This window comes from Phyllostomus hastatus, unplaced genomic scaffold, assembly GCF_019186645.2.
Source record: "Phyllostomus hastatus isolate PE091 unplaced genomic scaffold, TTU_PhHast_1.1 phas_scaffold_345, whole genome shotgun sequence".
NCBI lineage: Eukaryota > Metazoa > Chordata > Mammalia > Chiroptera > Phyllostomidae > Phyllostomus > Phyllostomus hastatus.
The window spans coordinates 30,658,364-30,683,052 of record NW_025334024.1 but is presented as its reverse complement, the minus strand read 5'-3'; the positions used below and the strand labels follow the sequence as shown (position 1 = coordinate 30,683,052).

General features: G+C 60.8%; 3 protein-coding genes across 3 annotated transcripts; all 3 read left to right on the top strand.

Moving 5' to 3' along the window:
- The first annotated feature begins 326 nt into the window (after positions 1-326).
- Positions 327-2,339, top strand: LOC123805879 (protein C19orf12-like). Its single transcript, XM_045818709.1, has 3 exons — positions 327-459; positions 1,115-1,299; positions 1,916-2,339. The coding sequence occupies exons 2-3, from the start codon at positions 1,149-1,151 to the stop codon at positions 2,176-2,178; spliced, it is 414 nt and encodes a 137-aa protein (XP_045674665.1). The 5' UTR covers positions 327-459; positions 1,115-1,148; the 3' UTR covers positions 2,179-2,339.
- A 7,300-nt stretch (positions 2,340-9,639) lies between these two features.
- On the top strand, positions 9,640-14,452 carry LOC123805878 (protein C19orf12 homolog). Its single transcript, XM_045818707.1, has 3 exons — positions 9,640-9,718; positions 10,374-10,561; positions 14,030-14,452. Exons 2-3 carry the CDS (start codon positions 10,399-10,401, stop codon positions 14,290-14,292), a joined length of 426 nt encoding a protein of 141 aa, XP_045674663.1. The 5' UTR covers positions 9,640-9,718; positions 10,374-10,398; the 3' UTR covers positions 14,293-14,452.
- Positions 14,453-17,304: 2,852 nt separating this feature from the next.
- On the top strand, positions 17,305-22,477 carry LOC123805875 (protein C19orf12 homolog). The gene is made up of 5 exons (XM_045818704.1): positions 17,305-17,347; positions 18,004-18,188; positions 18,961-19,208; positions 21,101-21,270; positions 22,028-22,477. Exons 2-5 carry the CDS (start codon positions 18,029-18,031, stop codon positions 22,155-22,157), a joined length of 708 nt encoding a protein of 235 aa, XP_045674660.1. The 5' UTR covers positions 17,305-17,347; positions 18,004-18,028; the 3' UTR covers positions 22,158-22,477.
- The last annotated feature ends 2,212 nt before the right edge of the window (positions 22,478-24,689 follow it).

Here is a 24,689-nt window from a genome sequence, read left to right as displayed (position 1 = left end):
CTGTCCTTGGCCAAACACCCTCATCCAACCAGAAGGCACAGACCAATGGAGTCGACCCCCATCGACCCACGGGCCCCCTCGGTGACTGTTTGCAGGGGTCAGCCCTGAATGCAGGGGCCGGGGGAGGGGGGAGCTGGGAGGGGAGGGGAGGGACCCCAGCCTCAGCTCCAGCTGAAGCAGGAAGAGGCTCCTCTGAAGGTGTCCAGGTGGGGCACTCCAACCACATGACCATGACCGTGAGTCCACCTGTCCCTGCCCTGCTCTGGCCCCACCTGCCCTTTCCTGCCAAGCTCCCATTTCCCCGAAGTCAGGGATAGCGGGACCCAGGTTGCTGAGCCTGTAGAATTGCTCCGTCATCATTGTTCCAAAGGTCAGTCCCACCCACAGTTACATTAGACCCTGGGACTGTCTAATTTCTCTTATTCTGTGGCTGCCCCATCGTTCTGCCTCATCCAACCCGTGAGTAGAAGTGGGTTGCCTCCCCAGGGGTGGATTTGGAGGCCGGGGGTGGGGGTCAGCGGCAGGATGCTGACCCAGAGCCACCATGTCCGAGGGTCTGCGGGGTCCCCGCTCCCCGGGCACCTGGCAGCGCTCCCCTCACCCCTCCAGAATCCAGCGGGGAGGAGGGCGGTCCACCCCACTGGCCGGGACCCAACACTCTGCTTGGAGTCCCAGTGCCAGCTGGGCGGGTGTGAGGCCTGTGTCTCGGTGGCCGAGTCCCGTGTTCCCCCCTCTCGGGCTTGTCCTGAGCCCAGATGTCCTGTCTGGGAGAGGCCAGGAGGACATCTCCCAAGAGGACACCTGCTGGGACACCCCACACTCATCCAGGCCTTGCCTCACTTGCACTGAATGCGGGCAGGTCCCTCCCTGTCCCCTGGCAGAGGTCACTGGAAAGCACAGAAGAGTTTCCATCTGCCCACTGCTTCTGTTTGCCCGTGAACTGGCTGCAGCCCTGCTTTCTCGGTGACAGAGAACGTGTCACATGACTGGGTGCTGTCCTTCACACCCACAGGGGAGCTTCGGTGCTCTCCCGAAAATGAGGTCCTGTCCCCCAAACTCTGGGGAGAGCCGCCTTTGGGTGGCAACGCTCTGACACTCTGGAATCTCTCCCCAGAAACGCTTCCTCCCACGCCGCCGAGGTGCTCATCATGGTGGAAAATGTTGTGAGTATGCTGGGCTTTATTTCCGACGAGAGGAACATGAGAGTGCCTGTCCAGCGCTCTAAGAAGACTGCTGGGCTGGCTGTAACTGGGGCCCTGCTTGGTGTCCTCCTTGGCGGCGCCCCAGGAATGGCTGTTGGTAAGTGCCAGTGCGTCACTGGGACAGCCGGCCTGGCGGCTATGGGATAAAAGTCTCAGGTCACAGCTGGAAGGAAGCCAGCGCTGTCCCCTTGCCAGTCCCTAGTCCCCAGACTTGGTTTTATGGGGTGACCACCTTTCGTATCACTGAGCCTCTCCCGTCCCGGGGTCCGGCTCACAACAGATACTACGTGGCATTTGATACTACGTGTCCTTGGTCCCCTGGCCTGGGACCGTCCCTCAGACCTGACTGGCGTTCCCGGCCGTGAGAGGGTGGCGGGGTGGCCGCCGGGTGCTCTGTGGACCCACTGTGCCCGGGAGTGGCTGCTGCCTCTCTGCTGACAGCGGGGGCTACGGGCCGTGGGCAGCACCCCGCTGAGGGGAGCTCCCTGTCCACGGCTCTGCATCAGGGGCACCGACGTCCCTGGCACCTCACAGTGGTGTTCACCTGGGTCACCTGGTCAGGATGTGTTGCCAGGTGTCCCCAGCGTAACGTCGGTGCCGCGTCCCCTGTGCGCTGCTCTCCCAGAGAGAGTCACTGCGTCCAGCGGGGCCGCCGCTGCCGAGGACACCGTTTGTGAACAGGCCCGACTCACTGAGCCTTCCTTGTCCTCCAGGCAGTGCCCTCGGGGGACTTGTAGGGGCTGGGATATCAAAGCCCTGTAAGCCCGTCAGTGAGATTATCCAGCAGCTGTCGCATAACCAGAAGCAAAAGCTGTTGGACAAGGTCAAGGCCGTCATCTGCAATGTGGACAGGATGGACAAGGCGGATCTGATGGTTCTGGTCATGCGCAGTGAGAGGCTCCAGCAGCAGCTGGCGGACGTCCTGGTGGGTTTCATCGAGACAGAGCTGAAGACCAAAGTGCAGTCTGGGTTCTAGTCCCTCGGGGCCAGGGGTCCCCAGGAGGGGCAGGGGCTGGGTGCCCACAGAGCCCCGTGTCGCCTTAAACCCGCCACGCCCACCCTTGTCCCCCTCACAGCACACGCAAGCGATTCACACCAGAAAATAAACTGTGCTTTTGGCTGACCTGATGAACAAAATACATGTAGTTTTGATTCACTCACGCCAGACGTCTACTTTGTGTTGTCCGTTGTCCGTTTTCTTTGACCGTCTAAAGGAAAAGAAGTCAGTGTCCCTGTTTTAGAAATTCTCATGGCACCGTGGGTGACCTCGCTGCCTTCCGCAGCCAGGAGCCTGCTGCGGGGGAAGCTGGGCTGTGCGGGAGCCTGGCCTAGACACTACCGATGCAGGCGTCCTGTGGCGTGGCCGCCTTGGGAACGTTTCTGAGCCCACCCTCCTGCCGTGGGGTCTGCAGGGAGGTGGCAGTGGGCAGCCTCTCATCTGCGAAGGTGACCTCTGACCTGGGCAGGTGCAGCAGGAGTGGGTGCCCCTCCGGACCCGAGGTCCCAGGACCTGGCAGCCGGCCCCACTGGAACCATGGGGACCTCCTGAGCGAGCCCCTCCCCCAGTCTCATCCAAGGGGCCTCTGGGAGGGAAACATCCAGGGCACCCCGCCCTTCTCCCACCCCCTTAGGCCCTACTGTCCCGTTTGGTGCTGCTTTTCCGGGTCGCTGCTTGCAGCAGAAGGTGCCACTGATCTCCCTAAAGGTTTTGGGTCCCAGGCCACCTCTGAGAAGTGGGCACCCGAATGTCCCACACTGGGCCCCTCCCCCGCACCTAGAACCACGCCAGCACTGTCCCCAGATGTGACACACTTCCTGCCCAGTGTCTCTGTCCCCTCACTCCTGGTCAGCGTCCCTAACACTGGGAGTCATCCCCTCTGAGGGGTGGGGACGACAGGGAGGGCACCACGTTGGTGACCTCTTTGAAGAGAGGCATCCATTTTTAGAGAGGGGGGAGGGGTGGAGAAAGAGGGAGAGAACCGTCGACCTGAGAGAGAAACCTCCACCTGTCGCCTCTCGCCCGTGTGGCGGATGGAGGCTGAGCTCACATCCCAGGCACCGACCCTGTCCAGGAACCGGACCGGTGACCTCCGGGTTCGGGGTACCCCCCTGATGCCCGGCCCCCCACACAGGGTCTTTGGGGCCCACCCCTCACAGTGCAGTTGCTGGGTACGGACTGGCAGCCAATCTAAGGCTGTAGTTTCATCTGGTCCAGGTCCCTCCCCAGCGGCAGGGCTGCCCCCGCGTCCCTCAGGACAGGGCGTGGCCTCTCGGTGCGCGGCACCCAGAAGCCGGCCGTGGTCCTGCAGTGACTCAGGCCACAGTGTGGGGAGGAGCGTGGGGCTTCAGGTCCACCCCTCTGTCGGAGCGTGGACATGGCTCCTGGTTCCCGGCCACTCTCTGGACACGTGGTTCTGCCTGCAGACCCAGGGGTGCGTGGGACATGGAAACTGGGGGAGGGGCATCTGTGTGCCGCCGCTGACGTGGGCACAGTCCCAGCGGCACTCGATACAGGCTCCCCCTGGGTGTGGGTGGGGGTGACGCCTTGGCCCACGGCTGCACGTGGCCTCTGTGACTGCGACACCCAGCACTCTCCAGGGCGCCCGTCTCTGCACCTGGTCTGCGGGGGGCGGCCAGGCCGGGTGGATGCGAGATTCCACAGCCAAGCCTCAGGAATGGGGGCAGGGCCGGGGCCCCTCACCTGCCCAGGTAAGCTCCGCCCACCTGCCCTGGCCAGCCCGCTGGTGAATCCCGCTCTTCCTCTCACGCAGACCCTCTCCCAGGCCCCACACCACACGTGGGACTTGCGGGGTCGACAGGAAGGCGCTAGATTTCCCTCCAAAGGCCCGTCTGCTGGCCGTTCACCCCCTGCCCCCTGAATCCGGGCCACCCGGGGCGCCCCAGGCCAACCCAGCGTGTGTCTTCCGAAATAGGTTTGCAGACGCTGTATTTCATGCCATTGCCATTTTTTCTGTTTCTAACCATAAGTCAGAAAAGCGTCTCCCATTCATCCCTTCGAAACTGATGCCTTCCTTGTGCATTAACAACACCCCGGGGAGGTCTGCGGGGCCTGCAGACCCCCGCCTTTGCAAGGCCTCCCCCCAGGACCCCGGTGACGTAAGCAGGTGGAGTGCGAACATGTGTGTTTAGTAGGTTCGTTCTTCCCACTGGTCTGCTGACTGTGCATTCTGTAGTTTGTGGGGAGGAGGGCGTCTTATCAATTTACCTGATTGATTTCCACGGCAGACATGTGTGTGAAAGTCCCCCCTGGAAATGGGGTTGGATGTGAGGCTTGGGCCCTGCGGGGTCCCCCGGACTGTCCCTCGGGGGCTCTGTGTGGCACTCCCAGAGGCCAGCAGGTCCCTCAGGGGCAGCAGCCAGAGGGAGGACACCCCGGAGGCGGCACGGGGACAAAACTCTCCTAAATGGCAACGTAAAGGGGCCTGAGATGCAGAACCGAAGGGAGTGGGGAGGGAAGGAGAGGAGAGAGGGTGGCAGGGAGGAGGAGAGAGAAGAAAGAGGAAGAAAGGGAGGGAGAGAGGAAGGGAGGGAGGAAGGGAGGGAAGGAGGGAGGGAGGAAAAGAAAAGAAGAGAAGAGGAGAAAAGGAAAGAAAAAGAAAAGAAATGGAAGGAGGGAAGGAAGGAAGGGAGGGAGGGATGAAGGAAAAGAAAAGGAAAGAAGAAAAGAAGAGAAAAGAAAAAGAAAAGAGAAAAGAGAAAAGAAATGGAAGGAAGGAAAGGAGGGACGGAGGGAGGGATGGAGGGAAAAGAAGAGAAAAGAAAAGAAAAAGAAAAAGGAAAGAAATGGAAGGAAGGAAAAGAAAAGAAAAAAGAAAAGAGAAAAGAAACAGAAGGAAGGAAGGAAGGAAGGACGGGAGGGAGGAAGGGAGGGAGGGAGGAAGGGAGGGAGGAAAAGAAAAGAAGAGAAGAGGAGAAAAGAAAAAGAAAAAAGAAATGGGAGGAGGGAAGGAAGGAAAAGGAAAGAAAAGAAAAGAAAAGAAAAGAAGAAAAGAAAAGGAAAAAAAAGAAAAGAGAAAAGAAATGGAAGGGAGGGAGGGAGGGAGGGAGGAGGGAATCTCAGTGCCCTCCGAGGGCGTCCGCGCACGCTGCGGTTGGGCGGCAGCTCTCACTCTGTGCGTCTGGTCTGTGGGCCCGATGGTGCTGGAAGGAAAGCAGACAGGCCCAGCTGGCACGGGCGAGGGGGAGAAATGCTGAATTTTTAGCAGTTCGGGTTTATTTTTAGTTATTTGAGGGTATCTTTAGCTTCCCGGTAGATGAGTCCATCAGAAGGCCGTGTGTGAAACATCCAGAACGTAAAACTTCGGAACAGAAACCCGAGGCCCCCTGCCCCAGCCGGGCAGTGGGGCTCCTGCCGCCCCCCAGGGCGCTCTGGCACCCGCCCTTGCTCTGTGGGTGCTTGAGGGGAGGTGACCGAGGACCGGGGTCGGGAGGGCAGTGACTTCCCGGTGCCGGGAACCTCGGAGGTCATCCAGACTGCATGGTCGATGCCGGGCCTGGCTTCACGGGGCAGGGGAGTCTGGGGGGATCTGTGGACGCTGAGGTCCCGAGGGAGGCTCTGACCTTCGGGGCCCTGCCTGGCGAGGCCTGGAGGCCGGGGATCGGAGGGGACTCGCTTGCTGTCCGCCCAGCTCACCTGTTGGTCCGGAGCGTCCGTTCGTCCCGGGCCCAGCAAAGCCGACCGGCCGGCACCGGGGTGTGTCCCCGTGAGGCCGACAGACCCTTTAGAAAGACTGAACCGTGTACCCGGGCACTGGCCTTGGGCCGGCTCTGGGAGGACAACACGCCCCGTTCAAACCTCGCTTAGCCCTGCCCTCACCATGGGGGCTCCACGCCCTGGGGGAGGCGACCAGACCTCGGGTGACAGCGCGGGGACAGGTGTGTCACCAGCCAGCGCTGTCTGGTGCTAGGGACGCGGCCCGAGCCCTCTCAGCAGCAGGACTGTGAGGCTGGCAAGGGGCGCCAACGTTGGGTCGGAAAGCACCGCGAGCAGAGGCCGGAGGGGTGCCAGCGGCCCGGGCGAGGCAGCTCCCGGGCCTTCCCTGCCTGCAGAGTCTTAAACATCCGCCCCCAGGGCTCACCTTGCTGGAGCCTCAGTGGTGAGGCCTCTTCGTTTCCCAAAGACAAGTCGCACTGTCTGTATCTCTAGATCTCTACCTGTCTGTCCCTCCATCCTTCCACCCACCCATATTATCCATCCATCCATTATGCATTTTTCTACCTATCTGTCTACCTATCTGTCTATCCCATCTCTCTAGTATCCATCACACCACCATATTTTATTCTCCCCCATCCCCGTACTGTTACCTGAGTTACCGTCCGTACCTCGGCAGCCGCCTCTCTCAAGCAGGACGCTTGCTCCGAGGCTCCAGCTGAGGTCGGCGGTGAGAGCGGAGCCGGCCGGTGCTGTGGCAGGAGCCCTGTGGGCGTCTGTGGAGGGAGGGGGCGAGGGGGAGGACTCGCGGCAGAGACCGGCCTCGCTGAGCACGCGGCTGGGTCGGGAAGCCGAGGCTCCTGCCCCTGGGACCCCGACAGGACATAGGTGACCGCCTACACCTTGTCCTCACCTGCAGAGACGCTTTTCCTAAATTATTCTAGTTCAAAAAAAAATCTAGTTAACCGAGGTCTAAGCGTTGGTGGAGGAGGGGGTGGTTTTTAGAACTTGTTTTCAGACTTGCGGCCGAGACGGAGGCGTAGGTGGACACACTGTGCCTCCTCGCACAACCAGAAGAACAACAACAAATGTAAAAACAAAAAGCAACCAGAACTGCCAGAAAAATCGAACTGTATGGAATTCCATCAACCAAGGAGTTCAAGTAGAAACACTCATCCAAACCAGTAGGAGGGGCGGAGGTGGGCAGCCGGGCAGAGAGGACTCGCGGCAAGGTGGCGGCGGGTGGAGCAGGTGGTCCCACATTCGTGCGCAGATAAACCTGCAGGAACACCTGGGGAGCAACACAGACCTGGCAACCCGGGGCCCCAGCCCGGGGAACTAAAGCCTCAAACCACAGATTAAAAACACCTGTGGGGGTTGAGGCTCAGGGAGAAACCCCCCGCCTCCCTGGAGAGTTCCTTGGAGAGACCCACGGGGTCCTAGAACGTGCACAAGCCCACCCACCCGGGAACCAGCACCAGAAGGGCCCAGTTTGCTTGTGAGAAGTGGAGGAAGTGACCAAAATCTGGCAGAGAGCGGAGCAAGGGCCGTTGTTCCCTCTTGGACCCCGCCCACAAATACAGCGTCACAACGCAGTGACGTGAGTTGCCCCACCTGGGTGAACACCTAAGGCTCCGCCCCTCATACGTCACAGGTGCGTCAAAATGGAAAAACAAATGGTCCAAATGGAAGAACAGATCAAAGCTCCAGAGCAAATACAACTAAGTGATGAAGACATAGCCAACCTATCAGATGCACAGTTCAAAGCACTGGTAATTAGGACACTCACGTGATTGGTTGAATTTGGGTGCAAACTAGGTGAAAAAATGAAGGCTACACTAAATGAAATAAAGAAAAATGTACAGGGAACCAGCAGTGATGGGAAGGAAACTGGGACTCAAATCAATGGAGTGGATCAGAAGGAAGAAAAAAACAACCAAACATCAAAGAATAGAGAAATAAGAATTCAAAAAAATGAAGAGAAGCTTAGGAATCTCCAGAACATCTTTAAACATTCCAACATCTGAATTATAGGGGTACCAGAAGGAGAAGAGGAAGAGCAACAAGTGGAAAACTTACTGAACAAATAATAAAGGAGAACTTCCTCATTCTGGCAAAGGAAATAGACTTTCAGGAAGTCCAGGAAGCTCAGAGAGTCCCAAAGAAGTTGGACCCAAGGAGGAACACACCAAGGCACATCATCGTTACATTATTCAAGATTAAAGAGAAGGAGAGAACCTTAAAAGCAGCAAGAGAAAAGGAGACAGTTACCTACAAAGGAGTTCCCATCAGACTGTCAGCTGATTTCCCAAAAGAGACCTTGCAGGCAAGAAGGGGCTGGAAAGAAATATTCCAAGTCATGAAAGGCAAAGACCTACATCCAAGATTACTATATCCAGCAAAGCTTTCATTTAGAATGGAAGGGCAGATAAAGTGCTTCTCAGATAAGGTCAAGTTAACAAAGTTCATCATCACCAAGCCCTTATTATATGAAATGTTAAAGGGACTTATCTAGGAAAAAGAAGATAAAAAACACATATAGGAAAATGACAGCAAACTCACAATCATTAACAACCACACCTAAAACAAAAACAAAAGCAAACTAAGCAAACAACTGGAACAGGAGCAGAACCACAGAAATGGAGATTACATGGAGGGTTAGCAACAGGGGAGTGGGAGGAGGAGAGAAGAGGAAAGGTGCAGAGAACAAGTAGCATAGATGGTAGGGAGAAAATAGGGGGAGGGCAAGAATAGTGTGGGAAATGTAGAAGCCAAAGAACTTGAAAGTATGACAGATAAACATAAACTAAAGGGGGGGGATGTGAGTGGGAGGGGGTATGCAGGGTGCAGGGGAGTGAAGACGGGTAATGGGACAACTGTAATAGCATAATCAATAAAATATCTTTAAAAAAGAAGAAAAATAAAATAAAATCTTTTTTAAAAAAGCTTATCCAAATTGGTGAATTTTGGTGTAGCTATTTTATTATTGAACTCAGAAGAATACAAGCAATATTTTCTGCATGCTATGCTTTATTATTTCAGGAATGGCGAAAACACAAATAAAATGCAAAAAGAATTTGTGCAGCATATGGACAAGGAGGTGTGACTGCTTGAAAGGGTTAAAAGTGGCTTGCCATGTTTCTTGGTACCACTGACAACTGAGCCAAATAATTTTTTGCTGTGAGGCTGTCTCATGCATTGGAAGATGTTTCTCAAGAACATGCCCTCTGCTCACAACAAGCCAATAGCAGGAGACAGCCAGCATATTGAAAATATCCAAAACAATAATGATATTGTTGAAAATGAAATATGTGTCTTTTATTTTATGGGAAAATAAGTAACATACTTTTTGGCCAACACAAATACACTGGACACCCACGTGGACTGTCCTTGGCCAAACACCCTCATCCAACCAGAAGGCACAGACCAATGGAGTTGACCCCCATCGTCCCCACGGGCCCCCTCGGTGACTGTTTGCAGGGGTCAGCCCTGAATGCAGGGGCCGGGGGAGGGGGGAGCTGGGAGGGGAGGGGAGGGACCCCAGCCTCAGCTCCAGCTGAAGCAGGAAGAGGCTCCTCTGAAGGTGTCCAGGTGGGGCACTCCAACCACATGACCATGACCGTGAGTCCACCTGTCCCTGCCCTGCTCTGGCCCCACCTGCCCTTTCCTGCCAAGCTCCCATTTCCCCGAAGTCAGGGATAGCGGGACCCAGGTTGCTGAGCCTATAGAATTGCTCCGTCATCATTGTTCCAAAGGTCAGTCCCACCCACAGGTACATTAGACCCTGGGACTGTCTAATTTCTCTTATTCTGTGGCTGCCCCATCGTTCTGCCTCATCCAACCCGTGAGTAGAAGTGGGTTGCCTCCCCAGGGGTGGATTTGGAGGCCGGGGGTGGGGGTCAGCGGCAGGATGCTGACCCAGAGCCACCATGTCCGAGGGTCTGCGGGGTCCCCGCTCCCCGGGCACCTGGCAGCGCTCCCCTCACCCCTCCAGAATCCAGCGGGGGAGGAGGGCGGTCCACCCCACTGGCCGGGACCCAACACTCTGCTTGGAGTCCCAGTGCCAGCTGGGCGGGTGTGAGGCCTGTGTCTCGGTGGCCGAGTCCCGTGTTCCCCCTCTCGGGCTTGTCCTGAGCCCAGATGTCCTGTCTGGGAGAGGCCAGGAGGACATCTCCCAAGAGGACACCTGCTGGGACACCCCACACTCGGCCAGGCCTTGCCTCACTTGCACTGAACGCGGGCAGGTCCCTCCCTGTCCCCTGGCAGAGGTCACTGGAAAGCACAGAAGAGTTTCCATCTGCCCGCTGCTTCTGTTTGCCCGTGAACTGGCTGCAGCCCTGCTTTCTCGGTGACAGAGAACGTGTCACATGACTGGGTGCTGTCCCTCACGCGCACAGAGGAGCTACAGTGCCCTCCCGAAAATCAGGACCCGTCCCCCAAACTCTGGGGAGAGTCGCCTTTGGGTGGTAACGCTCTGACACTCTGGAATCTCTCCCCAGAAACGCTTCCTCCCAGACCACCAAGATGCCCAACCTTGTGAAAGAGGACGCCATGACGCTGCTGTGCCACTTTGCAAAGAACAAGGAAATGAAAGCGACCATCAAGCGTTCCTTGAAGGGCGCCTCTGTGGCGAGCACTGGGGCAATCATTGGTGGCTTGTTTGGTGGCCCACCGGGCGTAGCTGTGGGTAAGTGCCAGTGGGGCAGCCGGCCCGGGGGCTGAGGGACAAAGGCCTGAGGTCCCCAGAGCCCTCAGAGCAGGCCGCGTCCTCCGTGAGGAGGGGTGGCCTTGAGGTCGCCTCTGAGACACGGTCTCTGTCACAAACCGCGTCCTGGGAAACACCGGCCACTGTGTCCGAGTCTCCGACCTGCAGGTGTCTGCAAATGGCCCCCGTGTCCCGCAGACCCGGAGGACGCCCTGCCCAGGGATGTGTCCTGCAGACTGAGGCCTCAGGGAGTCCCTGGGCGGCCCCTCCCCCATCGTCATCATTACAGGTGCCCTCAGGAGGGGCACCCATGGCGGGGACCGTACCATCTGTCAGTTCACGTGAGCTGTTCAGAGAGGGCGTCCCCGCTCCCAGTCAAACTGTCCCGGGCAGGAGAAGCTGCCAACCACCACCATGGACAGTGTCATCTGCCCTCATTTCCCCACCGGCTCCCACGTGGGAACCAGGACCTGCCAGGGGATGAAGTTGGGCCGATGTCCCCTCCATCGGGGAGGGAGGTGACCTTGCTTCCTCTGGACTAGGGACAGGGAGATTCCCCAGGGGCCCGGCCATGGGCTGTCACTCAAACCCCGGACTGTGACCAGAGCAACCAGCGGTGACCAGCACCGTGGGCTGTGACTCCAACTGGGGGCTGGGTGTGTTCCGGCCTGGCCTGGGGAGGGGCCTGTGATGGGCCCTGCAGCCCAGGGCCACCCGCTGCAGGAACGGAGCCGCCTGGCACTCGGTCTCAGCAGAGACTCCCGGGCGGCCCCAGGCACCAGGCAGCCTGGGCCAGGTGCAGGGCCTCTTGGTCCTCGGTCCCGGGGGATCCTTTCCCGATGCTGGGGTGGTGACCCCTCTCAGCCTGGGGGCGCCCCTTGCCGGGCTCACCGGCCCGGCCTCCTGGGCTGCTGTCCCTGGGGTGGCAGGATGGACATCCTAGACGTGTCGTCGGGCGGGGGCCCCAGAGGGGGAGAGGCAGCGTGTGGCCCCCCAGACCTCCCACCCCTGCATGTTCTCTCCACTCCGCGTCAGTGAGTCCCGGCTGCAGCCGCCAGGCGGTGGCGGGTGAGGGGGGCCACAAGCCCGCACCTCCCGCCTCAGTGGTCGGGTCTGCGTCTGTCCCCCGCTCTGAGGTGCTCAGGGGAGGCCGGCTGGCTCCACCTGCCCCGGTAGCCCCCGCCCTGACGCCCTGTGGGGGCGCCTCTGCGGGACTGAGTAGGGGGCTTCTGGAGAACACAGGTCCGCAGGGAGGGGGCGGTGGCTGCCTGCCACCCCAGTCACGGGCAGGAGCCTCCGTTTCCCAGGAAACGGGAATTTCTCTTCTCCAGAGAGTGGGTAGGTAGCTGGTCACCATTCCCGTGACTCTTGGCATTGACCGCTGCCCACGGTCACAGACTGATGGTCCCGCAGAAGTGGAGAGAGGGGGAGACGGCTCCTGAGGGCGGTGTGCACACTGCCTGTGTCCTGGGGAGACTTCGGTGACACGTGTCAGCGATGGCCGTCCTCCGCAGGTGGCTCCTGTCCTTCCAGGCCGAGGGCAGCCCGGCCCAGGCCACCGTGCCTCTTTCTGGGTGGGGGGCCGGCCTCTCTCCCCTGGGCCGTGTGGGGGGTGGGGGGTGGGGGGGCTGTGCCCCATGCCCCCTGAGAGGGTGCTCTCTGGCCCGGCTGCGTCCTTCAGAGAAACTTCTCGTGAAGGGTGTCACAGGAACAGGGAAGTTACAAAGACAGAGGACAGAAATCCCGTGTCCCCCCCCCGTTTCACCCCCCCTGACGCTCCTGACGAGGGGACAGGCACAGCTGTCACAGCTGGAAGGAAGCCAGCGCGGTCCCCTTACGAGTCCCTAGTCCCCGGACTTGGCTTTATGGGGTGACCAGCTTTCCCATCACTGACCCTCTCCCAACTCGGGGTCCCACTCACGACACATACTACATGGCATTTGATACCACGTGTCCTTGGTCCCCGGGCCTGGGTCCGTCCCTCAGACCTGGCTGGCGTTCCCGGCCGTGAGAGGGTGGCGGGGTGGCCGCCGGGTGCTCTGTGGACCCGCTGCACCCGGGTGTGGCTGCTGCCTCTCTCCTGACCGCCCGGGCTATGGGCCGTGAGCAGCACCCCGCTGAGGGGAGCTCCCCGCCCACAGCTCTGCGTCAGGGGCCCCGACTTCCCCAGCACCTCGAGGTGACGTTTACCTGGGTCACCCGGTCAGGGGGTGTTGCCAGGTGTCCCCAGCGTGACGTCGTTGCCGGTTCCCCTGTGCTCTGCTCTCTCAGAGAATGTCACTGCGTCCAGCTGAGCCTCAGCTTTTAAATGTCTGAATGGTGATATTGTGTCACATGAGGTGTTTAAAGGTAAAACTCTGGTATTCTGTGTGTCAGCAGTTGGCTAGCATGGGGGGCCCTTGTCCTTTTGACAGAAAGCCCGCTTCGGGTCGCCACAGGCCCACTCAGCCCACGTTACCCCACTCAGTCACCTGCCTGGCCCCTAAAGGCACTTGACCCTGAGATCTCGGCTCCACATTGATCTTCCTGCTGTACGCCTGACCCGACCCAGTGAGAAGGAGCTTCGTAGTGGTACAAGGTCCTCCAGTTGTTAAACAGTCCCTTCACTTTGACAAGAAATTTACATTTGCAATGATGTTTGTGCCCTTTGAAGGTAGCAAAAAGAGCAATAGTTGAATATGTTAAATTTGGCATCCTTTGCCCCGACCTGCGTTGCTCAGAGGGATGGGTGTCGACCCGTGAAGCAAAAGGCCACCGGTTTGATTCCTGGTCAGGCCGCACGCCTGGGGTGTGGGCCGGGTCCCCGGTCAGGGCACGTGCAAGAGGCTCTGATTCGTGTTCCTCTCGCACGTCAACACTTCTCTCCCTGTCTGTCTCCTCTCTTCCCTTCTTCCTAACATTAAATAAATAAAGCCTATAAAAAACAAATAAACTTTTTACCTATCACCATACCGCTCTGGAGGGTGGTCTGGAGAACACTGCTTCCAGAGAAAAGGTCTCCTCATCTGTGTGTAGGGCCCGTTAGCCAGGCGAGTTCCCTGGAAGTTTGCAGAGTGCAGGGGCCAGGAGCACAGCAGCCACTCAATGAATAAATGCTTAGTCCCGAGGTGGTTCTTGACAGTGCACTCGCCTCTCGGCAGTCCCCTCTGCGAGAAGGTGTTCAAGGGAAACGGAAACCTCCAGCCCAGCAAGAGCATTTTCGTGAGCAGAGCTCTGAGGGGACACGCTTCGCGCTGCCTCCATGACAGGGGGGCTCTGGGAAGGGCCCACCGTGGTGCCGGTTACCCGAGTCCACAAGGTGAGGCCACATCTGCCGTGCCCTCTGCGCTGCCAGGCTGAGCTGAGCCGGCGGTGCCTGCTCATCGCGGCAGGGACCTGCTCCCAAGGGAGCCGAAAGCCATCACTTATTAAGGACAGGGCCTGACTCACCAAGCCTTCCTTCTGTTCCAGGGGGTGTCATCGGGGGGCTGTTGGCCTGGAGCACCAGTAAGCCCTTCAAGCCTGTCTCTGAGATCCTCATGGAGCTGTCACCCGCTGAGCAGCTGAAGCTGCTCAGGGAGCTCACGCCCATCCTGAAGCACCTCGATTGGAAGGATGCCACAGACCTGATCAACAAGGTCATGAGCAATGACAAACTCCAGCAGCAGCTGCAGGACATGCTGGTGAATTTCTTCAAGACGCAGCTGAAGACCGACGTGCAGTTTGGCTTCTAGCCCCGAGGGCCGCGGGTCCCCAGGAGTGGTGGGGGCTGGGTGCCCACAGCTCCCCGCATGGCCTTAAACCCACCACGTCCACCCTTTTGCCCCTCATGGCACACGCAGGCGAATCACACCACAAAATAAATTGTGCTTTTGCCTGATCTGATGAACAAAACTCGTATAACTTTGATTCATTCACACGAGACGTCGGTTTTGTGTTGTCCGTTGTCAGTCAGTTTTACTTGACTGTCTAAAGGAAAAGAGGTCAGTGCGCCTCACCAATAGGTCAGGTGTTGCCTGTTTTAAAAATTCTCAAGGTGCAGTGGGTTAAATCCCCAATTCCACATCCATGAGCCTCCTGCAGGATCCTGGCTGGACATCACGGATGAAGAGGTTTTGTGGCGTGGCCGCGTGGGGGCGGGTGTCTGAGCCCACCCTCCTGCCGTGGGGTCTGCAGGGAGGTTGAGGAGGGCAGCCGCTCATCTGTGAAGGTGACCTCTGACCCGGGCAGGTGCAGCAGGAGTGGGCGCCCCGCCGGGCCTCGGGTCTTGGGACCTGGCAGCCGGCCCCGCTGGAACCATGGGGACCCCCTGAGCGAGCCCTTCCCCTCGGCCCCTTCCGAGGGGCCCCTGGGAGGGAAACGCCAGGGCACCCAGCCCTTCACCCCCAGGCCCCCGGGCCCTACTGTCCCATCCGGTTCCACCTTTTCAGTTCGCTGCTTGCAGTAAAAGGTGTCATTTCTCTCCCTAAAGGCGTCGGGTCATAGGCCACCTCTGAGAAGTGGGCACCTGAAGTTCCCCCACACTGGGCCCCCCCACCCCACTCCTAGAACCTCGCCGGCACTGTCCCCAGATGCGACACACTTCCTGCACAGTCTCTCTCCCCCTCACTCCTGGTCAGCGTGTGTAACTGGGGAGTGGTCCCCTCCCAGTGTTCAGTCGGTAAGGGGACTGCTGGCGGCTCCTGTCCCCGCCTGACCCCCACCTGAGCCCCGCCTTTCCCGGCTGATTGGCCACCACATGCCACTTGCCGTGTGCTGCCAGCGAGTGAGCACCGCCCTGTCCTCCCTGGGTTTGTGGGACCCTCCCGGGGGTGGGTGGGAGGCCCTCCCGCCGGGCCACCTCTATTCGCAGGAAGGAAAACTTAAGGGAGGAGGGAGCCCCGTCTCTGGGAGACCTTGGCCCCCAGCTCCTTGGCCAGGGCCCACCCCCTGGAGCCGGGGGGTGCTCAGGGCCCCAGCCCGCACCACCAGGGGGCGCTGGTCCTGATCTCCCAGAGTATCTGGGCAGCAGTGGGTGTCACCGGCCACTATCATCTGGTGTGTGGGGGGTGGGGGGGGGCTCACCGCCTGACCTAGCCTTGGTGTGCGTGTGTGCGACCACCACGGTAACCCTGCCTTCGTGGTGCGACCCCCCTATAGTACCCACCCACTCGCGTGTCTCCTTCCTCATTCACCCTGGGCTGTGTGGGGGTCACCTCTCCCTGTAGCTAGGTGTGTGACCCCCGAGGTAGCCTGTGCGTCCCTCCCGCTGTAATAGGCCTGTGGAGGGGGCAGGTGACAGGTGGGCAAGGCGGGTCCCTACCGGGCACACGTCCTAGTCAGCACACCTGCCCCCTGGGGGACGAGCCCCAGGTGCTGCTCTGGAGATGGTCAGGAGGGGCAGTCAACGTTTTAGGAGGGGAGATGGGTTTTGGGGGAGGGGCGGCTGGAAGCTTGCTTGGCCTTTGAAAAGGCCCTTTGAGAGGTGTGAGGGGCCCTGTCAGGGGGTGGGATGCATGGAGCCCCCGTGGGGCCTGGGGCAGAGGGGCAGGTGGGCGGGTGGGGCCGGGCCTTCTGATGTTTTCCTGACTCGGAACCTGAGGTAGGTGACCCTGCCCCCATTCTGAAATTGCAGGGACCAGGGGCCTCCAAAGCAAAGGCCTTTCACAGTGAAGCAGCAGGCGTTAGCCTGAGGTCAGCCGGAAGGGCTCGGGCGGGAGGCCGGATTCTGGCAGAAGGCCAAGGACCGTTCTGGCCAGAGGCAGGCAGGGGACAGTGCCACTGCAGAAGGGAGGCCTGTCTCTGGGTGCCGGTAGCGTGTCAGAGTGACACTGATTCTGAGCAGCGTAGTAACTTCGGAGCCCCCTGACCATCAGTCCAGGGCCACGAGGACAACGTTCTTATCACCTTGGCAAACGGTTCTTCGGGATGAAAGGTGGCAGCCCCTGCTGTTTGCTTCGCTGCCCAGGCTGATCAGTCCTGCCCTCCCGCCCCATTCGGACTGGCTTCTGCCGGGTGCCGTCTGATGACTCTGACATTGGCAAGCTGACACTCCTCACCTCTGGGAGGGCCAAAGGGGCCCTCGTTTGGAAAGGAGGTGCGCATTAGCTCTGTCTGCAGGTGGTCACTGCTGGGGAGCAGAGGGTCCCGAAGCCAGAAGGGTTTGGGGAGACCCAGGACACCTAGGAGTCGGAGCAGGGACAGGCTCTGAGCCCGGGACCCCCCAGCGCTCCCGGCAGCCCAGGGCGTTCTGGAGCCTGAGTATGGGGTGGGAGGGTCCGCAGGGCAGGTCTGAGAACTCGCAGCTCCTTCCCGGGGCTCGGGGGGTCCCGGTACATGAGACACGGGCGTGGACACTCCTTGCTCAGAGCACCCTCATCCAACCAGAAGGCACAGACCAATGGAGTCGACCCCCATCGTCCCCACAGGCCCCCTCGATGACTGTTTGCAGGGGTCAGCCCTGAATGCAGGGGGCGGGGGAGGGGGGAGCTGGGAGGGGAGGGGCCCCAGCCTCGGCTCCAGCTGAAGCAGGAAGAGGCGCCTCTGAAGGTGTCCAGGTGGGGCACTCCAACCACATGACCATGATCGTGAGTCCACCTGTCCCTGCCCTGCTCTGGCCCCACCTGCCCTTTCCTGCCAAGCTCCCATTTCCCCGAAGTCAGGGATAGCGGGACCCAGGTTGCTGAGCCTATAGAACTGCTCCGTCATCATTGTTCCAAAGGTCAGTCCCACCCACAGTTACATTAGACCCTGGGACTGTCTAATTTCTCTTATTCTGTGGCTGCCCCATCGTTCTGCCTCATCCAACCCGTGAGTAGAAGTGGGTTGCCTCCCCAGGGGTGGATTTGGAGGCCGGGGGTGGAGGTCAGCGGCAGGATGCTGACCCAGAGCCACCACATCCGAGGGTCTGCGGGGTCCCCGCTCCCCGGGCACCTGGCAGCGCTCCCCTCACCCCTCCAGAATCCAGCCCGGGGGAAGGGCTGACCACCCCACAGGCCGGGACCCAACACCCTGCTTGGAGTCCCAGTGCCAGCGGGGAGGGTGTGAGGCCTGTGTCTCGATGGCCGAGTCCCCAGTTCCCCCCTCTCGGGCTTGTCTGGAGCCCAGGTGTCCTGTCTGGGAGAGGCCAGGAGGACATCTCCCAAGAGGACACTGGGTGGGACACCCCACACTCATCCAGGCCTTGCCTCACTTGCACTGAACGCGGGCAGGTCCCTCCTTGTCCCCGGGCAGAGGTCACTGGAAAGCACAGAAGAGTTTCCATCCGCCCGCTACTTCTGTTTGCCCGTGAACTGGCCGCAGCCCTGCTTTCTCGGTGACAGAGAACGTGTCACATGACTGGGTGCTGTCCCTCACGCGCACAGAGGAGCTACAGTGCCCTCCCAAAAATCAGGATCCGTCCCCCAAACTCTGGGGAGAGTCGCCTTTGGGTGGTAACGCTCTGACACTCTGGAATCTCTCTCCAGAAACGCTTCCTCCCACGCCGCCGAGATGCCCATCGCAGTAGAGGATGTCATGAGGCTGCTGGGCTCCATATCACAGGAGGAGAAAATGAAAGCAGCCGTCAAACACTCAGGGAAGGGGGCTATAGTCACTGGTGCCGTGACCTTCATTGGTGGCTTGTTTGGTGGCCCACCGGGCCTAGCTGTCGGTAAGTACCAGCGGGGCAGCCGGCCCGGGGGCTGAGGGACAAAGGCCCCAGGTCCCCAGAGCCCTCAGAGCAGGCTGCGACCTCCGTGAGGAGGGGTGGCCTTGAGGTCGCCTCTGAGACACGGTCTCTGTCACAAACCGCGTCCTGGGAAACACCAGCCCCTGTGTCCGAGTCTCCGACCTGCAGGTGTCTGCAAATGGCCCCCGTGTCCCGCAGACCCGGAGGACGCCCTGCCCAGGGATGTGTCCTGCAGACTGAGGCCTCAGGGAGTCCCTGGGCGGCCCCTCCCCCATCGTCATCATTACAGGTGCCCTCAGGAGGGGCACCCATGGGGGGGGACCGTACCGTCTGTCAGTTCACGTGAGCTGTTCAGAGAGGGCGTCCCCGCTCCCAGTTAAACTGTCCCGGGCAGGAGAAGCTGCCAACCACGACTGACAGTCACCTGTCCTTGTTTCCCACCTACTCCCACGTGGGAACCAGGACCTGCCAGGGGATGAAGTTGGGCCGATGTCCCCTGGTCCCTGGGAGGGAGGTGACCTTGCTTCCTCTGGACTAGGGACAGGGAGATTCCCCAGGGGCCCGGCCCCGGGCTGTCACTCAAACCCCGGGCTGTGACCGGAGAAACCAGTGGTGATTAGCTCGGACTTGGGGTTCAGCCAGCTGTAACCACTCCTGAAAGTACCCGCTTGTCTTAATGGGGACCAGTTCTCAGCGAGCTCAAGGCCACCGTTTACATGCAGGCACAACTCATTGAATTTTTCTTGTCTTCCAGGGGCTGCTGTCGGGGGGCTGTTTGGGGCCTGGATGACTAGTGGACAGTTTCAGTCTGTCCCTCAGATCCTCATGGAGCTGCCGCCCGCTAAGCAGGAGAAGCTGTACAATGAGTTCATGGCCATTGTGAAGGACCTGGATTGGACAGATGCTGTGACGCTGACCGGACTGGTCATGGGCAGTGTGGCCCTGAAGCAACAGCTGGCCACCATGCTAGTGCACTTTGTCACCAACGAGCTCGGGGCCGAGGTGAGGTACAGCTATTAGCCCCTCGGGCCGTGGGCTGTCGTGGGAGGGCCCCGGGGGCTGGGGTGCCCTGCCCCACCCTGTGTTACCTTCAGCTGCTGTGAGCCCCCTGCGGGGGAGGCTCAGCTGTGCAGGATCCTGGTTGGACATCACACAGGATGGGATTGTGTGGCGTGGCCGCGTGGGGCGGGTGTCTGAGCCCACCCTCCTGCTGTAGGGTCTGCAGGGAGGTCGAGGAGGGCAGCCGCTCATCTGTGAAGGTGACCTCTGACCCGGGCAGGTGCAGCAGGAGTGGGCGCCCCGCCGGGCCTCGGGTCTTGGGACCTGGCAGCCGGCCCCGCTGGAACCATGGGGACCCCCTGAGCGAGCCCTTCCCCTCGGCCCCTTCCGAGGGGCCCCTGGGAGGGAAACGCCAGGGCACCCAGCCCTTCACCCCCAGGCCCCCGGGCCCTACTGTCCCATCCGGTTCCACCTTTTCAGTTCGCTGCTTGCAGTAAAAGGTGTCATTTCTCTCCCTAAAGGCGTCGGGTCATAGGCCACCTCTGAGAAGTGGGCACCTGAAGTTCCCCCACACTGGGCCCCCCCACCCCACTCCTAGAACCTCGCCGGCACTGTCCCCAGATGCGACACACTTCCTGCACAGTCTCTCTCCCCCTCACTCCTGGTCAGCGTGTGTAACTGGGGAGTGGTCCCCTCCCAGTGTTCAGTCGGTAAGGGGACTGCTGGCAGCTCCTGTCCCCGCCTGACCCCCACCTGAGCCCCGCCTTTCCCGGCTGATTGGCCACCACATGCCACTTGCCGTGTGCTGCCAGCGAGTGAGCACCGCCCTGTCCTCCCTGGGTTTGTGGGACCCTCCCGGGGGTGGGTGGGAGGCCCTCCCGCCGGGCCACCTCTATTCGCAGGAAGGAAAACTTAAGGGAGGAGGGAGCCCCGTCTCTGGGAGACCTTGGCCCCCAGCTCCTTGGCCAGGGCCCACCCCCTGGAGCCGGGGGGTGCTCAGGGCCCCAGCCCGCACCACCAGGGGGCGCTGGTCCTGATCTCCCAGAGTATCTGGGCGGCAGTGGGTGTCACCGGCCACTATCATCTGGTGTGTGGGGGGTGGGGGGGGCTCACCGCCTGACCTAGCCCTGGTGTGCGTGTGTGCGACCACCACGGTAACCCTGCCTTCGTGGTGCGACCCCCCTATAGTACCCACCCACTCGCGTGTCTCCTTCCTCATTCACCCTGGGCTGTGTGGGGGTCACCTCTCCCTGTAGCTAGGTGTGTGACCCCCCGAGGTAGCCTGTGCGTCCCTCCCGCTGTAATAGGCCTGTGGAGGGGGGCAGGTGACAGGTGGGCAAGGCGGGTCCTACCGGGCACACGTCCTAGTCAGCACACCTGCCCCCTGGGGGACGAGCCCCAGGTGCTGCTCTGGAGATGGTCAGGAGGGGCAGTCAACGTTTTAGGAGGGGAGATGGGTTTTGGGGGAGGGGCGGCTGGAAGCTTGCTTGGCCTTTGAAAAGGCCCTTTGAGAGGTGTGAGGGGGCCCTGTCAGGGGGTGGGATGCATGGAGCCCCCCGTGGGGGCCTGGGGGCAGAGGGGCTGGGGGGCGGGTGGGGCCGGGCCTTCTGATGTTTTCCTGACTCGGAACCTGAGGTAGGTGACCCTGCCCCCATTCTGAAATTGCAGGGACCAGGGGCCTCCAAAGCAAAGGCCTTTCACAGTCATTGCCTGTGAACTAGCCGCAGCCCTGCTTTCTCGGTGACAGACAGTGTGTCACATGCCTGGGTGCTGTTCCTTCGGCGCACAGGGGAGCTACGGTTGTCTCCCAAAAATGAGGACCCGTCCCTAAAACTCTAGGTAGAGTCAGTGTTGGGTGGAAACACTCTAATACCCTTGAAACTCTCCTCTGAAAGGTTTCCTTCGAGGCCCTCGAAGACACTCATCACAGTGGAAGACACCATGAGGCTGCTGAGCTCCAAATCAGGGGAGGAGAAAATAAGGCTGCGCAGGTTCCCGCTCTTGATCGGCCCATAGCTTCCGGTAGCCGTGGCCAGGATCGCAGCACCCTCAGGACTGACCATCAGTAAGTGGCAGTGCCGTGCGGGGGCAGCCGGCCGGGGGGCTGTGGGACACAGGCCTCAGGTGCACAAGGTCCTGGGAGCAGGCGGCCTCCTGCGTGAGCACAGGTGGCGCTGAGGTCGCCTCTGAGACACGATCTTTGATACAGGACAGAAATCCCGTGTCCCACCATTTCGGCCCCCCTGACTTTCATGACAAGGGGACAGGCACCGCGGTCACAGCTAAAAGGAAGCCAGCGCTGTCCCCTTACGAGTCCCTAGTCCCCAGACTTGGCTTTATGGGGTGACCACCTTTCGTATCACTGACCCTCTCCCGTCCCGGGGTCCCGCTCACGACAGATACTACGTGGCATTTGATACCACGTGTCCTTGGTCCCCTGGCCTGGGACCGTCCCTCAGACCTGGCTGGCGTTCCCGGCCGTGAGAGGGTGGCGGGGTGGCCGCTGGGTGCTCTGTGGACCCGCTGCGCCCAGGCGTGGCTGCTGCCTCTCTGCTGACAGCGGGGGCTACGGGCCGTGGGCAGCACCCCGCTGAGGGGAGCTCCCCGCCCACAGCTCCGCATCAGGGGCACCGACGTCCCCGGCACCTTGAGGTGACGTTGACCTCGTCACCCGGTCAGGGGGTGTCCCCAGCGTGACGTCGGTGCCGCGTCCCCTGTGCGCTGCTCTCCCAGAGAGAGTCACTGCGTCCAGCTGGGCCGCCGCTGCCAAGGACACCGTTTGTGAACAGGGCCCGACTCACTGAGCCTTCCTTGTCCTCCAGGCAGCGTCCTTGGGGAGCTCTCAGGGGCTGGGATGACCAAGAAGAAGACGCAGCTGATGCCTCGAGTGCAGAAGAAGACATGCTCGTATATGTGGGAGCTGGTCAGCAGGGTGCAGATGATTCCCTGTAACCTGGGTTCCCGTTAGGTGAGGAGCTGCCCAAGGTCCCCAGTAGCCACCAGAGACGTCCCCGGCAGTTGGTGGACGTGCTGGGGGACCTCTTCCACAGGGAGCCCAAGGGAAGGGCACAAGTAGCCCCTCGGCACCAGGGTCCCCAGGAGCGGCGGGGGCTGGGGTGCCCACAGACCCAGGTGTCACCTTAAACCCGCCACACCCACCCTTTCCCCCTCGCAGCACATGCAAGCAAACCACTGCAATTCTGAGTCACACCAGAAAATGAATTGCACTTTCGGCTGATCTGATGAGCAAAATTGGTATAATTTTGATTCATTCACACCAGACGTCTACTATTGTGTCGTCTGTGGTCATTTTTCATTTGATCACCTGAGGGAAAAGAGGTCGGTGCCCCTGACTAACAACAGGTCAGGTGTCACATGGTAAAAGTTCTCACGGGGCCATGGGTGGCCTCGCCACCTTCCGCAGCCAGGAGCCTGCTGCGGGGGAGGCTGGGCTGTGCGGGATCCTGGCCCGGACACTACCCATGCGGGCGGCCTGTGGCGTGGCCGCCTTGGGAACGTTTCTGAGCCCACCCTCCTGCCGTGGGGTCTGCTGGGAGGTGGCAGTGGGCAGCTGCTCATCTGCGAAGGTGACCTCTGACCTGGGCAGGTGCAGCAGGGCTGGGCACACGCCAGGCCCGGGGTCTCAGGACCTGGCAGCTGGCCCCACTGGAACCATGGGGACCCCCTGAGCAAGCCCCTCCCCCAGTCTCGTCCAAGGGGCCTCTGGGAGGGAAACGTCCAGGGCACCCCACCCTTCTCCCACCCGCTGGGTCCCTTCCGGTGCTGCTTTTCTGGGTCGCTGCTTGCAACAGAAGGTGCCAGTGATCTCCCTAAAGGCTTCGGGTCCCAGGCCACCTCTGAGAAGTGGGCACCCGAATGTCCCCACACACTGGGCCCCTGCGCCTAGAACCACGCCGGCACTGTCCCCAGATGGGACACACTTCCTGCGCAGTGTCTCTCCCCCTCACTCCTGGTCAGCATCCCTAACACTGGGAGTCGTCCCCTCTGAGCGGTGGGGAGGACGGGGCTGGCACCTGGTTGGTGGCCTCTTTGAAGAGAGGCATCCATTTTTAGAGAGGGGGGAGGGGTGGAGAAAGAGGAAGAGAACCGTCGAGCTGAGAGAGAAACCTCCACCTGTCGCCTCTCGCCCGTGTGGCGGATGGAGGCTGAGCTCACATCCCGGGCACCGACCCTGTCCAGGAACCGGACCGGTGACCTCCGGGTTCGGGGCGCCCCCCTGATGCCCGGCCCCCCACACAGGGTCTTCGGGGCCCACCCCTCACAGTGCAGTTGCTGGGTACGGAGTGGCAGCCAATCTAAGGCTGTAGTTTCATCTGGTCCAGGTCCCTCCCCGGCGGCAGGGCTGCCCCCGCGTCTCCCAGGACAGGGCGTGGCCTCTCGGTGCGCGGCACCCAGAAGCCGGCTGTGGTGCTGCCGTGATTCAGGTGCCGGCGGGGGGGCGGAGCATGGGGCTCCAGGTCCACCCCTCTGTCGGAGCGTGGACATGGCTCCTGGTTCCCGGCCACTCTCTGGACACGTGGTTCTGCCTGCAGACCCAGGGGTGCGTGGGACATGGAAACTGGGGGAGGGGCATCTGTGTGCCGCCGCTGACGTGGGCACAGTCCCAGCGGCACTCGATACAGGCTCCCCCTGGGTGTGGGTGGGGGTGACGCCTTGGCCCACGGCTGCACGTGGCCTCTGTGACTACGACACCCAGCACTCTCCAGGGCGCCCGTCTCTGCACCTGGTCTGCGGGGGGCGGCCAGGCCGGGTGGATGCAAGATTCCACAGCCAAGCCTCAGGAATGGGGGCAGGGCCGGGGCCCCTCACCTGCCCAGGTAAGCTCCGCCCACCTACCCTGGCCAGCCCGCTGGTGAATCCCGCTCTTCCTCTCACGCAGACCCTCTCCCAGGCCCCACACCACACGTGGGACTTGCGGGGTCGACAGGAAGGCGCTAGATTTCCCTCCAAAGGCCCGTCTGCTGGCCGTTCACCCCCTGCCCCCTGAATCCGGGCCACCCGGGGCGCCCCAGGCCAACCCAGCGTGTGTCTTCCGAAATGGGCTCCCAGATGCTTACCTCTCTTCATCACCGTTTCTGTTCCCAACCAAAGAGATGGGGAAGTCACGCTGCCTGGTGTCTGACTGTCCTGGAAGGCCGTCGGGGTCAGACGGCCTCGTACCGAAATGAAAAGAGGCGTGTAGACGCACAGAACACGCCGGGGAGCCCGGCAGTAAACCCACGCCACGATTTCTTTCTACACCGGACGGGGACACGGGAACCCATGGTGGGGGGAAGACGGCCTGTCCATCCCATGGGAGAGTCGGCGAATTGGGCAGAGCTGCTCAGCACAGAGACACCAGGAGAGAGGCCTCCTGGACATGATCACGGTGTGCGGGCTGCTGGGGGGCGCGGGCAGGGGGACTGAAGGTACTGCACAAATTACAGTAAAGACTAAGGTAAAAAACAAAGAAGGGAACTAGAC

What these genes read in the sequence shown, in the direction of transcription:
- LOC123805878 (XM_045818707.1), top strand. Translation starts at nt 10,399, where the DNA reads ATGCCCAACCTTGTGAAAGAGGACGCCATGACGCTGCTGTGCCACTTT. An exon ending in CCCACCGGGCGTAGCTGTGG is followed by an intron (nt 10,562 to 14,029) that starts GTAAGTGCCAGT and finishes CTTCTGTTCCAG; the next exon opens with GGGGTGTCATCGGGGGGCTG.
- LOC123805875 (XM_045818704.1), top strand. Translation starts at nt 18,029, where the DNA reads ATGCCCATCGCAGTAGAGGATGTCATGAGGCTGCTGGGCTCCATATCA. An exon ending in CCAACGAGCTCGGGGCCGAG is followed by an intron (nt 19,209 to 21,100) that starts GTGAGGTACAGC and finishes CTCCTCTGAAAG; the next exon opens with GTTTCCTTCGAGGCCCTCGA. An exon ending in ACCCTCAGGACTGACCATCA is followed by an intron (nt 21,271 to 22,027) that starts GTAAGTGGCAGT and finishes CTTGTCCTCCAG; the next exon opens with GCAGCGTCCTTGGGGAGCTC.
- LOC123805879 (XM_045818709.1), top strand. Translation starts at nt 1,149, where the DNA reads ATGGTGGAAAATGTTGTGAGTATGCTGGGCTTTATTTCCGACGAGAGG. An exon ending in CGCCCCAGGAATGGCTGTTG is followed by an intron (nt 1,300 to 1,915) that starts GTAAGTGCCAGT and finishes CTTGTCCTCCAG; the next exon opens with GCAGTGCCCTCGGGGGACTT.